This window comes from Triturus cristatus, chromosome 7 (assembly GCF_964204655.1).
Source record: "Triturus cristatus chromosome 7, aTriCri1.1, whole genome shotgun sequence".
Lineage (NCBI taxonomy): Eukaryota > Metazoa > Chordata > Amphibia > Caudata > Salamandridae > Triturus > Triturus cristatus.
The window spans coordinates 725,889,759-725,905,147 of NC_140590.1; the positions used below are offsets into that span (position 1 = coordinate 725,889,759).

The window sequence follows — 15,389 nt, forward strand, 5'->3', positions numbered from 1 at the left end:
GGAGATATGTGACCTGCCATAAGGGGGTCATTTGAGTAAGTGTCCCCTTCCATCCCATCTGTCAGGTCTTGGCGCGCCAGAGCTGTATCACCACTCTGCCAACCGGTGGTAAGTGATGTATAATAAATGAAGGAGAGGGACCTTATCCATAGCAGCATGTTCTGCCGAATATGCGGGATCTGTGGGGGAGCAGTACCACCATTCGTTTATTACCGTCACATGGGATGCTACATAATAGGCATAAACATCCGCTGCGGCGATCCCACCGCAATATGTGGATTGTGTACATGTGAGGAGCGCCACTCTGATCGCCCCACCGTTCCACATGAATTTATTTTGTTTGGCTGCTACTTGTGCGAACCATGTATGCGGAATGGGGTATGGGTAATTCTGGAGACAATATAAAATACGGGGCAGTGATACCATTTTAAAAATGGCTGAGCGCCCGTACAGATAAAGAGGGAGAGAGGACCACACAGAGGTTTCGTTATAAAGACTAGCCGTCAAAGGGGTGATATTGTGAGCCCAGGAGACTTTCGGACAAGGGGAAATATACATGCCAAGATACTTGAAGCCCTCCGTCGCCCGGGAAAGCTGCGATGCCTAGGTGTCGCGTCCTTGATGTCCGTACACAGGAAATAAAATAGATTTGGTGGGGTTGGCATGGAGGCCTAAGGTACCTCCAAAAACCCTAAGGATTTCAAGTATACGAGAGCCCAAGTTCCAAGGATCGATCATGAAAAAGAGGACATCGTCTGCATACAAAGCTATACGGTCCGAACGTGACTGGGACCAGTCAAACCCCCGAAGGACCGGATCGCTCCGAACCCACACCACCAGGGGCACTATCGCGAGAGCAAATAATAGCGGGGACAGGGGGCAACCCTATCTGGTGCCCCGCTGGATAAAAAAGGGCTGTGAATGGTGTCCCGCAACTCGGACCGACACGGTCAGCTTTGTATATAACAATCGCACATAGGCCACAAAACGAGGCCCCAAGTTTATTGCCTCAAGGAGCTGAAATAGATACACCCAACTCAGGGAGTCAAACACCTTATCTATGTCGGTGAGAAGCAATGCAGCTGGCCGACCCAACATCGGGGCTGCCGCCATGGCATTGTGTACCCGTCTGATATTATGTCGAGTAGCCCTGTGTGGCATAAAGCCTGATTGATCTGGGTGGATCAAGTCACTGATGCAGCTGCGCAGGCGATTGGCCAACACCTTCTCCAGCAATTTTGGTTCAAAATTTATGAGGGAGATGGGGCAGTATGAGGAAGGGTCCTCCGGAGGCCGGCCCGGCTTATGAAACAGTACAATTTCCGCGTGCCGCCAGTCCCTAGGCAAGATGGTAGACTCCACAGCCTCTTGTATTGTAGCCAATAGATGGGGCCCCAGCGTGTGTATATTGGGCCTGAGAAATTCCATTGGGAACCCGTTGGGCCAGGGAGCGTGGCCGGGATTGCTGGGTATTTTTAGCTATATTTCTTCAAAGGACCAAGCCTCTGAAAGAGAAGATGATGAATTGCTCAGGTCTTATTTGTCCAACCAACAAATAATGGGTATTTCTGAATTAATATTTTTCCCACCCACTTTGGCATCTTACTCCTCTAACACTCCTTCAAAGACTCATGCAATGACTGAGGAAAATTTTCCTCTCCATCATGGCGTCATGATCCAGAGGCTTCATTTTCTAATTTGCTTGCTTCAACATATTTGGCATGCCTGCCACTTAGAATCGTTGTGATCATTGAACAAACAAAGATTTCAGAACGCGTGCAGATCTTTTCAAGGGATTTTGCATCCAGGACAAAAGGTAAAAGAGATTCTCCATAAGCAAGCCCACCTCCGAGCCGTTTTCATGTGACCTAATTTCATGAAAGATGGTACGGAGGTTTTTCTGTGTCTCAATTTTTTTCCCCGGAGTTTTATATAATGCAAGCTAGACCCAAAGGTATCGGATATCAGAGCGTTTTACATGAGCACCACTTGCTAACACAAGGACACATTCATTTTTGTTAGGCACGGGGAGATTAAGGGATTTGCCCATAATCATAGGTTGTTGAACGTCATTGCCGAGACTCGAACCCTGTTGCCCAGATTTGAGATCGACCGCCCTAGCCATTAGGCTACATCCTCTCCCCTAAATGTTGCTCAATGCTTCAAAATCCCTGTTCAATTACAGCCAATACAGTGATCTCACAGAAATACACACACACCTCCAGCTCCAAAGGTGCAAACAATTATCTAAGGTAGAATCTGTGTCTAAGTAAATTGTGGGCTTAGGATGATGCAGTAGCAAGTAATTCAAGCCATGCAGAGGCCAAAACAAAAGACCTAGTGAAAAGCAACTTACAATATTAGGGATCCAACTTAGATGCCAGGATCATGCCTAGCATGTGAATCTACAGTGCACAAATGCAACAAACATACCAGCCTTGGAAGTTTACAAAGCCCCATCTGTCACTCTCATAAACATAAAGCATCATCCCAGGCTTCTAATTTCTGATGAAGCTGCAGTAGACAGCATGTGATATAAAATGCAGTTAACACAGTGCACAATCTGGTGGTGATACAGCCATGTGCATATGGTGAGCTTTAGACTTACTCGTATGTAGCGATAGTTTCTGTGAGGCCGAACAGATTGTGGAGGTTATAATGTGTGGAAACATGCTGCTGGCTGGATGCACACAGGGTTTTTGTCTTCAGGGGTTTGCTGTTTGTACCTAAAAGGATAACAAGCACAACGTCAAAGGAGTCCTCTTATATCTTAGATGGCGCAGCGTCCATCCACTTGTTTGGAATCCAGATACATTCCTAGACCACAAATTGCCCAGAAGTAGTCTAAATCTAATCTTTCATTTTCCCACCCAAGAGTAAAGTTTGTTGCCCAGTATCTACCGTACTCCCAAATCATATCCAATGTAGACAGCCAAACCACTATAATTCTTCCAGCCGCTCAATGTATATGTTACTTAGAAACGATCCTAAACTCTTGCCACAAATGTAAAGTGAGTCCTAGGAAACAAGAAATGACCATGTCATGGACCATTGGCAAAAACTGTCATCTTGAGACAGCAACATCAGCACTTGGACACAGAATCGGACACTGACACCAAACCAAGCACATTCCAACGATAACATAAAAGTGCCTTGTGCCCCTGCCTGAAAATCCTTAGTGTGAAGAGACCATGCAAATGGCAAACTACGTGCTTTACAGATCACACTTAATGGTAGCAATGACCATTTCCAACCTATCTGAATGCAAGCTTCATTTCTATCTAACCCAAAGGGACCAATGTTTACATCAACCATTAAATAAATGTAATCGGCATTCAATCTCCATATATTTATAGTGCACATTTTAAACCAACTTTATGGCTTGTAGTTCAAAAAGTAGTCCATTTATTGGCTATCTGTAAATTCTATGGATCAATGTCTAGTCTACTTCCAAAGGCTTTTATCTAGGAGCAATGGTGTGGCGAGGGCCTTTACGCAACATTGTTTTATTATGGGGCGACTAACTACGCCAGCTCAGAGAGTTCTCAACTTTAGCAAACCCTCTTTCCTGGAAGAGATGAGGGATGTTTTATTTTGGGAAAAGCGTGCCAGAGACAATGACATTGGGGTGAAGAGAAAGACACCGCACTGGTTGCCTCTTAACAACGTGTTACATGCTTTTTTCCGACAGGTACACATAAGTCAACAATCACACAAACAAAATAGTGGGAGAGGTGAGGGGACAGCTCATGTCAATGCAATGCAATTAAAGCACATCTTGCAAAAAAGGGAGAAGTGACAGCATCCCAACAGCAGGTTATTCTACATTTATCTCACCCTTCATAGACATCTGCACGAGTGTCAACCCCAAAAGTACTCACCCACCTCCCCGCACCTTCAGTTCTATGTTACGGAAGTGCTCTTTACCCCAGGTGTGTACTGGATAAGATATGTACTGGGGTCACCCAACATCTCTACTCCCAAATGCATCCATCATATAGGAGATCTCCAGAAAAGAAAGGGAAAACAACTTACAAGGCAAAGTATAGGTACTCACCTGGAACATAGGGAGGGTTCTCCAGCTCATTATCTGGACACCCTTCCATAGAGCCATCCACAAAGTTAGTTGGTTCATTCATGTCCTGTGATGGAAAGACAGAAAGACAGATATTGAGCAGAGTCAACCTGTCCCACATACTAAAATATAATTAACAAAAATAATCTCTAATTAAGATGTCAAGTACTAATCACTGAGAATCCCACAATGCCACACAGACATTTAAAAGTGTTGTGCAATAGATCATCCTCCACCACCTCTGCTTAAGACTGAACCACTGATACACCTTCGATGCATCCCCTACATACTGAGCACTGCGGCACACATCAGTCGCCTCTGCAGGGGGAGGTGCTGCATGCTTCCACGGCCTCTATTGTGACTGTTGCGTGTATCCACTGCTCCACTGCTGCATAGGCGATTGAGTGAAATACTAGCTATGGCTATGGTGTTCCATGTGTCCATCGCCTCTGCTGTTGGCTGCTGCATGAATTTATCACCTCTAATGGCAACACTTTCATGGACCCACCACCTCAACTAGGGACTGTCTATTGGACTGGCAAAGGGGAAAGGCACTGCATTGACATAATCGAAGACCCTGGCAAGAGTTAGATATTTTCTCAGACCAAATCCTCCCCAGCGATGCAAATGCAGCAATCCAGTGGTTGCGGGAGGAAGGCCCTCCTACTCCCCTCAATGCATGGCTGCCAAAGACTATGGCGGTCAGAGGTTCACGGAGGGGAGAAGGTGGCCATCTGAGAAGGATAGAGGGGAAAAGATAAAGCCGGTCTCTATTCAGAGCTTTCCCACCTTTTTCTTTCAGCATCTCGCCCTTTCACATCTTACTGCAACAAGAAGCTTGCTGGCACCTAGATGAAGCTGATGCTGCGAGGGCGAACAGGAAGGTAAGAGTTGTGCTTCGAGGTAGTGATTACATTTTAGGAAATGTGGGTGCTTTGGGAGCATTTGGTGTAATGTGTGTGTGCGTGTGTTTGTGTGTAGGTTGGTCAAGTGTGTGTGTTCATGTGTGAATGGTGATGCTTATGGGTGGGTGCTGCAGCATAGATATCTTTATGCCTACCCCCGCTTTCTGGCAAATTGTTCATCGTGGGACCTGGGACTTACCAGGGAAGGGGCAGTAATCTGACATAATGGGGGATATCATTGACATAATGGTGGCTAGTGAGGATTGGCCTAGTTAAAAGAAAAACTGGCTAAACTCTTTTTAGGGTCTTTGTTGAAGTAAACACACTGTTTTTCTAATGCTGGAGAAATATATGTTTACCATATCACCATTATGATTAACAATAACAAACCCTGTCAAATTAATGATACAGATGATATGGCTTTAGGGAAATGGCACTGTAAATTACAGTAATTTACTACTTTTAAAAACATGTCTAGAATAGCTAGTCTGGACTTGAAGCACAATGAAAGTATTAAAATATTTGATCCAACCTAACCCTTCAGAACTACGCGTAAAGCCGGGAAACATCCATTACAAAGCAGTCTTTACAACGCACTACCTTTAAAATGCAACTGTTACAATGCGACGGCCTTTACATTGCTTGCCATTACATCGCATGCCATTACATCGCATGCCATTACAACGCATGTCACTACAATGGTGGGTATCGGTTTTCAGGGACATGGGAATAGTTATTTTTACCCCTACACTATCCAACACTTTCCCTACTGTTGCACTCACTGGAGTGGGAATAGTAATTTTTCCCCCTACATTATCCAACCCTACTGTTGCCCTAAAAGTATTATGCGTTGTAATGGTATGCATTGTAATGGTATTCGTTGTAATGGAATGCGTTGTAATGATAGTTTTCAAAAATGTGTTGTAATGGCATGCGTTGTAAAATCATGTGATGTAATGTAGTTGTGATTTTAAAAACTTTGTTGTAAAAGCATGCATTGTAATTGTTTGTGTTGTAATGTCATATATTCGTAAAGCCTGCAGCTTTTTTGCCGGGTTGTTTTAAAACCTTTTTTCCCAAGTGGAAAGTCAATACTACTCTAGCCCGTTTCTAGACCGTCTGGAGCAAACTATTATCTCAATTGAAGAAGCAAGTCAGTGGAATATGAACATGCTTAAAAAGAAGCATGAAGTGCTGTAAACATCATAAATTAAAAACGCAAAAAGTGATGGGAGGAATGCTTTAAACAAATTGCCAATCGCTCAGGGGAGCATCCCACACTATCGTTCTTTTACCCACCATGCCACCTCAGTTTGGACCCAGTCATATGCAAATCTGTCTTGACCCTGCTCCAGTAGGAACAGTCCAGCCTGAACTGCCAGGCCATGTCCTCCCAGATCTGGAACACAAGCAGCCCAAGACCGTTTTTGACTTGATTTTGGCTTTTCAGTAAGTGTAGCTTGGTTCAAGTGGCACAGTAAGCACAGTAAGCACGGAACCCACGTCTGGGCATACCCTTGCCACTTACGGCTTTACTGCAAACACGCAAAAGGTGATGGGAGGAATGCTTGCAATATGTCTAACCACTGGCAATCACTCTGGCGATATTCCAACCCTTTGTTCTTTTGCCCACCATCTCACCTCATTTTGGACCCAGCCACATGAAAATCAGTCTTAATTATGGACAGAAATGCGTCCCGAAGCAATTGTCAGTGGCTGAGATTAATTCAGGCATTCCACCGACCACCTTGTTGTTCTTGCAGGAAACATCACACAAGCAGTACCCATAATAAAAAAGTAGTGAGAGGTTGGGAGAATTAGGTAAAGGGTTATCAAGTAATTGGGTACACTACGATTAGTGGAAGTGGTCTAAGTATCACTGACTTTGCCCATTTCTAAACTTAAGCACAACATTCCTGTCAGATACTCACGATCCACAGCCCGTCAAAGGGCACTTCATCGTGGAATGCGTTAATGAAGTCGTACCACCAGATATGTGTCTCGGGGTTTGTAAAATCTGGGAATGCGGTCTCGCCGGGCCACATCTGAAATGGAGAACAGAAACCAAAAACATAAGGAGAAAGAAAAGAGAAAACAACGTGGAGCCACAATTTTAATTTCTTCATATTGTTTGAGGAAATAATGATTCTTATGGAATTATAAAAAATATATTTACATGCTCCCCCCTGCTCAAACTATTCTTTCCCTTTCCTCCCATTCCCTGCTTATCCTCCTCCACCCTGCCCCACACAAAGTTCCCCAAACACATTTACCACCTGCCCAGAGCCTGAGTGTGAGTTAAAAACTCGGAAAACAGAATGGCATGAGTAATACTGAACGGAAAATCCACAATCATTTCTCATTGCAAGGGGTTGAACTCATAATTGCACATCACTGGTAGGATATTTGCACAGAGTAATGGTAATTATATGTGAAGAGTTTGCACTCCGCTTGTATCGTGCAACTCATAATCGGGGCCCTAGACTTATAGCTTGTGTCATTCAAGCGAGGCACATTCGAATCGACTATGGAACCATCCTAGCTTGCGGAGTCTTTTTACAATGGGTTTGCTTCAGACAGCTAACCAATCCAAGGTGCCAGATAAAGGAATACTGAGGAAGTGGTGGCCCTCTACTCTAGTGTCGTGCAGACTATGGGTGCTAGCATGGGAATCTAATTGAACAGAAGAACAGGGGGATACATTCCAACATAGGAAGTGCAACACAAAATGGGCACACCCATAGAGGTAGGGCAGGGATGGATGTGGGCATGCTATCTCTTAGATAATCTGCATGATAATTGTGCCCACTTTGTGGGGTTGGTGAGGGTGTTAACTTCAACTTCAAGAACTATGAGTCAATATGTCCCTGGAGACAAGATTCAAAATGGCCTTTTAAAATACAGTAAATAAGAAAGGACTGACTCAAAAAGGGAGTTCAAGATCAGAAATTTAGAAAAAAGCATGAAGGTTTATTGAAATGTAAGTGTAAGACATAAAATTAAAATTATAAATCAATCTAATTGAATCAGTCATAGAACGTAGAAACCAATTGTCATGAAGGCTTTCAGTTACAGGAGTAATGCAATATTAGGCAAAAACAGAAAAATGGACTAAGTCCCAAAAGTGCAGCAAATCTATAGGGAATCAGACAGCATCACTTGTAGAAGCCCAAAAGTCTCTGACTCACCCCCAAATTCAAGGGTTTATATCGCCAATTCCAACATAGAAAATGATAGAAACTGCAATTTTAGCAAAGCGTGGAAAAAATATATGAATATATATATTAACAAATCACAGTTCACTGTTTTAAAACGTTGTGTAAACCTAACACGTTAGTGATAGCTACTAATTTAAATATATTAAACTCTTTCTGATCTAATATCAAAGGAGGTGGTGGGTCAAAGATGTTACAATAAACAATGGAAAGACTCGTGATTGTCCAGTCTTCATCCAGCAAGCAGAAAAAGCCTTGGAAAGTAGCACATAGGCTTCCTACATAGTTCATCAACCTGGTGTAGAGTATTAATGGGGGATAAGTGACTGACCTAGAAGATACCTACCCCTACAGACCCCGGAGTCCATTCTCCAGACTTTGCAAATGCAGTCAGCCATTTTAATACATATAGTGGACATCAGTCATTACGAGATGTCTAACTATATAGTGGCTGCACCGAACCCTGACATGTTTCATATCAAACATGTTGGAATCATACCCCAACACCGATTCCAGTGTTGGAAGTATGATTCCATGTAGTGGGGTACCCCCTGTATTCGCGGTTATAGCCTTTCAGGGTCTGACAGCAAGCTAGTGCTGCTGCCAATGAAAGACATGATTCTGCTGTCATGCTGCCGAGCCAAGCTCGAGCAGGGAACGTAGAACAATAGGTTTGCTGTTGCAGAGAAGTATGACCACCTCTCCAGACAGGACTTACTATATTGGGCTGGGGTAGGGGTGCTTTCTAGCCCCACCAGACTGCTTTGAAGGGCACATTTGGTGCCCTCCTTGCATACTCCATTTGGAAGCAGTTCTGAGAGCCCATCGCTTCCACCCTGGCGCGAAACTGGACAAAGGACATGGGAGTATCCTCCCCTCTGTCCAGCCCCTCCTTTGGGAGGGACCCCGGAGTCATTCCATCCCTTTCCCTAGGGTAATAAAGGGCTTACCTCTGGGTGACTCTCAAATTTGTCGTGGGACAAGACTCAAGCCTGAAACCATGTCACTCATCAACCGTCTGGACACTTGGACTTCACTGGACTTCATCTGGAACAGATACTGCATCAAGGAAGACTCCTGCTGCTCCTGGACTCACTGTTCTGTAAGCCTTTTTCATCGCCTGTGCCTGTGCGTCTTCCAAGATATTCACCAGACCTGTGGGCATCAAGGACACCCAAAGTAATGTCCCTTAGAGTGAAGGAGTCCCTCCCCTGCATCTGCAGGCGCCGAAACAAAGCTGATCGGCCGGCCTGCTGATCCTGACGTCCCATGGACTTCGAAAGGCTCAGCAACACAGGTGGTGGTTCTTCATCTCCCTCGAGGCCTGACCTATCCTCTCTGCAATTGTGAGGCCTGTATCCCTCATCGGTACTGCTGGGACCGAACCCCTGTGCACCACGTCAACTTGCTGTTGCCAAGGCTTGTTGGCTCTGCACTCCAGAGATCTTTGGGCTACAAGAAGCTCTAGCCTCCAGTATCTCTTCCTCTCAATTACAGCATCCTCACCATATCCTCTGCACCATGGGCCTTCCACTTGGTGAGCTGCTCGAGGTCTTCTTGCGACTCCTGTGTCTTTGGCATCCTGAGGGTCAATTTCTGCTTCAGTAGACTCCCTTACTTTCTTGGGGCCTGCTCTGACTCCCCTGCTTGTGGTAAGTCATTTGGACCTTGCTGGGCCCAACGTTGCTCCTTCTCTATTTTCCAAACCTGTTGCAGCTGCCAAGGCTTGTTGGTGCTCCCACCGGACACCGACTCCCTGGGTCTCTACTTCAACATGGGACAGCTCATGCACAACTCCTGGCTGCAGGGACATGGTCACCGTCAAATCTTCTGAATCATCTGTCATCGATGGGCATTGTTCTTCCCTGCCTCCTGGTCACCTCGAGAGGCAAAGACACTGCCCCCTCTGCTTACAGGTTAGTCATTTCAAGAATCCACACTTGGATTCCACCGGACTCTTGCACAGTCTTCTTCAGCAGCATCTTTTCTGAAGTCTTCCTTTGTGGTCTCTGGCGGTTTCCGACGTCACTTGCACCAATGCACCCGACTTCGCTGGTGTAGATATTCTGGTTCCTGGGGTATCCAAGGGTGGGATGACTCTCCAAACTTCTGTCTTTCACTGGGTTTCTTCAAGGTCCACTGGGAAGGGTCCTTCTACTTCAATACTGCAACCGCGACTTCCCCGTTGACTTCTATTGGCCACAAGGCTGTGTTTCTACTCTGCACACAGCCTCTGTGGGTTTCTTAGGTACTTAGCTTGGGTGGTTCCTTGTGTCAGCAGCTCCTCTGTGTCTCCTGGTCCAAGTAGCAACTTTGATCGCAGTTTGCATACCACATTTTTTAGCATAAGGTTTGGTCTTCCCCTGATGACCACTGTTTTGTGTTTACTTACCTATTTGCAATTAAAGTATTATTGTGTATGTGTTTGCGAGTGGTTTGTAATAAATAGACATATTTTTATATATACATTGTGTGGTTCTTTTTCATTTACCCCGCACTACCTGATTAGAATTGGTAAAACAAGCTGGTTAACACTCCTTCAAGATAAGCCTGAAGGATGCTCTCCACAGCTACCACTTTGAGAGCTTTCAAAGGTTATTAAAGACCACTAAAATCATCCTAAGAGTTGTCTGGATTAGTGTAAGGTGTTTCTCTTCAATAAGTGTGCACCAAAGACTAAGCGAGCCTCCTACATTGGTGTGCATGGGCTGGAATTTAAGCCTGCGCTATTTTACCTGCTAATCTAGGTGTGGTTAGATGAAAAACTATCACTAGCTTAGGCACATATCAAATACTTTTGGTAATTAGTAAGTTCTACTGAACATTTTGGATTGGCAGTCAAGGATCTAGCACAACCCTTTTTCCAATATTTGGAAGTTTAGTCTCACTAGAGTAGGTAGGCGCAACACCACACTACACCTACTTTATCATGTCTTTAGTTGAGGGAGCCAGAGGGTTCCAAACCTCTAGATACAGTGGTCATAAGTTCCAAAAACTTAGGACCCTGACTGCATCCATAAAGATAAAGACAGGTAGTAACCCTAACACAGAGCAACTCTTATAGATGCTTCTGTAGTATGACCTCCAGAATCCTGGAAGTCCAGAAGAGCAGGAAAACTCTAGGTCAGGGGAGGTTCAAGAAGTGGGGTCGGGGGTGCCTCACCCCAGTGACCAAAATTCTGAGCAGGACCAGGAGGAGTCTGAAGACCATACACTGGTAAACTCTGATCTCCCTGGTAATTGGTTAGATGACCCAGAGGAGGCCTCTAGAGGTAGGTCCCACTTTGTTCCTCCTGGGAGGATGAAAAGAGTTTATGGGAGGTCTAGGCCCTCCTCTGTCAATTCCAATGCCTTTAACACTTCCATAAGGACCTCGATCTCTAGCAAGAGGGTGAACTCCTTAGAAAGGAAATACCACCTGCTTAAACTTGAGAGAGCTAAGCTCAGGCTCTAGAAGGAGCAGTTGGCTCTTGATAAGGAGACCCAAGAAGTACAAAAGGTTAAGAAGGATTTGGGACAAGGGTCCCATGGTGGCAGCACTAGCGAGCCTAGGATCACGGAACAATCTTTTGATACTAGGAACCTGAGCAGGATATCCCTCCTTACCAGGAGGGGGATAATATCCATAAATAGATCACTGCCTTGGAGAGGGCCTGTAAAGTACAGAAGGTCCCTCATGAGCAGTGGGCAGCTATCCTGTGGCTCTTCTTTGCAAGCAAAGGTAGAGACAAACTCCTCACTGTCAAGGAGGAAGATGCTGACAACTAAACAGTCTTGAAGAGTGCCCACATAGATGGTTTGATTTAACCACTGAGCAATACAGGGTTAAGTTTAGGGACACACAGAAGGCACATACCCAAGACTGGGTTGATTTTGTAGACAGTGCTATTAAAGCTCTGGAAGGGTGGCTTCATGGAAGTAATGTGCACGACTATGAGGGACTGTACAATTTATTGATGAGGGAGCACCTCCTTAATAATTCTCTGAATCAGCAGCTGTGCCAGTACCTGGTGGACTCCGATCTGACCTCTTCTCACAATTGGGAAAGAAGGCAGACAAATGGGTCCGCACCAGGGTGAAGCAGAAAAACAAGGGTGGTGGAGGTGACCATAAAAAGCAAGATTCTTCTTAGGCCCAAGAGAAGGGTGGGAAGAAAGGTAAAGACAAAAAGGAGTCTTCACAAGGTCCCCAACAATCTTCCTATGGGGGTGGGTCCCAAAACTCCTCTTATTCTGGCAAGAAACCTTGGTGTTACCTATGTAAGGAGAATGACCACAGAGCAAGGGATGCCAGTTGCTTCAAAGCTAACACCAAATAAACTACTACTACTGCCACTAAGGTAACTAGCACCCCTAGCAAGGCACCAGTACAAGTAGCAGTAGTGTCCCCTTGAAATTAGTAGGGTTAACCTTGGGTTCTGACGTGGGTTCTGGCCTAGTCAGAACACCCACCCAGGCTGTCCTTGTCTGTGACAGCGTCATGGAACTTGCGACTGTACTTGTTATTCCTACTAACTTGGGAAAGTACAGGCAACATCCTCTGATTAATGGTCAGGAAGCTGTAGCATACAGGGACACAGGGGCCAGTGTCACTATGGTGACAGATAAACTTGTGTCTCCTGATCAGATTATACTTGGTCAACTTTACCAAGTGACCAATGCAAGCAATGTCAGGACTGATCATTCCTTGACAGTTGTGAATCTCAGCTGGGGAGGGTTAACTGGCTCTAAAAGAGTTATGGTTTCCCAGACCTACCTGTGGACTGTCTGCTGAGCAATGATTTAGAAACTTCAGCCTGGTCTGAAGTGAGGTTCAGGACACATGCAGAGATAATGGGAATGTCTGCCAGTGCATTAGCTGTTACAACGGCTCAGGCCACACAGTTAGGTACTTAGACTGAAGGTGCTCTGGATCCTGGAAAAATGGACCAGCTAGCTCCTAAGAGAAGGAGTAGGAAGGGTAAGGAATTATCCTCCTCCTGGACTCCAAGTGAGGATCAGTCTCCTGAGAGAGATGACCTCAGCCCCTGTGAAGGAACTTTCCCAGAGGAACTTGGGCCTGACACAGCAAAGTTCTTGGGGGCAGGGTACCCTTCCAGGGCAGACTTGAGTCTGGAGCAGAAATCCTGCCCCTCTCTTGAACAGCTCAGACAGGAAGCTGCCGCTGTGGAGGCAGGGAGTGTTAGTGGATTCCATAGGATCGATTGGGAAGATGGGCCCCTGTTTTCTGAGTATAGAAACCCCAAGCCTGGTGCCACCAGGAGGTTAGTTATACCTCAGAAATTCAGGGGTTTTCTTCTATCCCTAGCACATGACATTCCCCTTGCAGGACATATTTGGCAAAGCAAGACTTGGGACAGGCTTGTTCCTCACTTTCACTGGCCTCACATGTCTGAGGATACCAAAGAGTTGTGTCGCTCCTGTGTCACTTGCTAAACCAGTAAGTCGGGTGGCACTGCAAAGGCCCCCTTAATTCCACTTCCAGTGGTACGGGTTCCCTTTTAGAGGGTAAGGATTGACATTGTTGGTCCCTTAAACCCTCCAGCAACATCTGGACGCAGTTGCATCCTCGTGGTGGTGGACCAGCCCACTAGGTATCCAGAAGCTATTCCACTTAGGACCACTACAGCTCCTGTGCTGGCTAGGGCCCTTCTGTGAGTTTTTTTCAGAGTGAGGTATCCTAAGGAGGTCTTGTCAGACAGAGGTGCAAAATTCATGTCTAGCTACATAACTGCAATGTGGAAAGAGGGTGATGTAAACTATAAGTTTACCACATCCTACCATCCACAGAGCAATGGGCTTATTGAAAGGTTCATCAAGACTAAAGTGTATGATCATGGGACTCCCAGAAAAGCTCAGGTAGGGCTGATAGATGCCCCTTAAGAGTGGCCAAAGCAAGACCTTGCTGGGCCAGTGACAACACAAACAAAAGAACCTCCGATAACTTGGCCAGCAATGGGTTAACCTTCTTAGCAGAGCACCATGCCACAAACTTGTACCAACGGCAGGTTTATACATACTTGGCTGAGGGACACCTGGCTGCCAAGATAACATCCATGACTTCAGGAGGAAGGTTGAAAGCACTCAGTGCAATCTCCAAGCATGGAGGTGGAGGGTGTGTATCTTGGGGTGCAGGCACACCCCTGTTGCTGCAACAGAAAATCTTCTGTGAGGGCAGCCTGATCAGAGGACTGATGTTGCTGCTCAGGAGTTCGGTATACCACATTCACCAAGCCCAATCCGGAGCTACTGGGATGACTTGGGTGTGGTTGGTTCTGATCTTCTTCAGAACGCTGGGCACGAATGGTATCTGCAGAAAGGTGAACAGTAGTTCCTGGTTCCTCTCTAAGCAGAATGTGTCTCTAAACGAGAGTGGTCTTGGAAACTCCAACGCGTAGAAGTGCTGACATTACACATTCTCTGCGGTGGTGAATAGATAGAAGGTTCTCCCCATATTGGAAGAGACCTTATCCCACCTCAGGGTGCAACGCCATTCGTGATCCACAAGGCATTGATGGCTGAGTTCATCCTCTCCGGCGTTCAAAGATCCTACCAGGTGTTGCACCGTCAGCCATGGTGTTCCAGACTTGTCTAGAGGTGCAGGGCCACCGGACACAGAGTCCACAAACCCACCCCATCCTGTGTGTTGCAGCACCACATGGTTATGGTGTTGTCTGTGAACACCTGGACCAGCATTTCTTTGATAGATGGCAGAAGGGCTTTCAAGATTAAGTGGATGGTTCTAAACTCCAACAGGCTGATATGGAATAGAGCCTCCACCTGAAGACCTTTATCAATATTATTAGTATTATGCTTTTAATTGTATTTGATCGATTGCTTTAATTGTGTATTTTTGCATTTAGATACTTATGATGAATGTGGTGCTTTGTACTTTGGATGAATACATAATATGCGTTATATCTAGGCTTTCCTGTTTTCAGTTTCTATTTTTGGTAAATTCTGGTCATTTTCGCGCCATAAAAAACAACTGAAACAGTGTTTTACCGGTGTTTATGGAACGCTTTGTTTTTATTATTGCTTTTTCCATTTTTCTTCTGAAATTGTATACTGCTCTATATTTCAGAAGCTTAATACAGTCATGAAATACTTTCCATTGTCCTTTCATTCTGCAGCAAAGGTTTAACAAGCATTTGCAATGCAAATGGTCTCACATTTATGCGTGTTTAAGCTATTG

General features: G+C 45.3%; 1 protein-coding gene across 1 annotated transcript in view; it reads right to left on the bottom strand.

The window, feature by feature from the left end:
• Window positions 1–15,389, bottom strand: part of GAA (alpha glucosidase) — a 467,310-nt gene that overhangs the window by 225,316 nt on the left and 226,605 nt on the right. The window contains exons 10-12 of the mRNA XM_085617437.1: window positions 6,912–7,025; window positions 4,058–4,142; window positions 2,609–2,726 (exon numbers count right to left, since the gene is read on the bottom strand). Coding sequence (XP_085473563.1) covers window positions 2,609–2,726; window positions 4,058–4,142; window positions 6,912–7,025 — 317 coding nt within the window. The remainder of the gene's footprint in view (window positions 1–2,608; window positions 2,727–4,057; window positions 4,143–6,911; window positions 7,026–15,389) is intronic.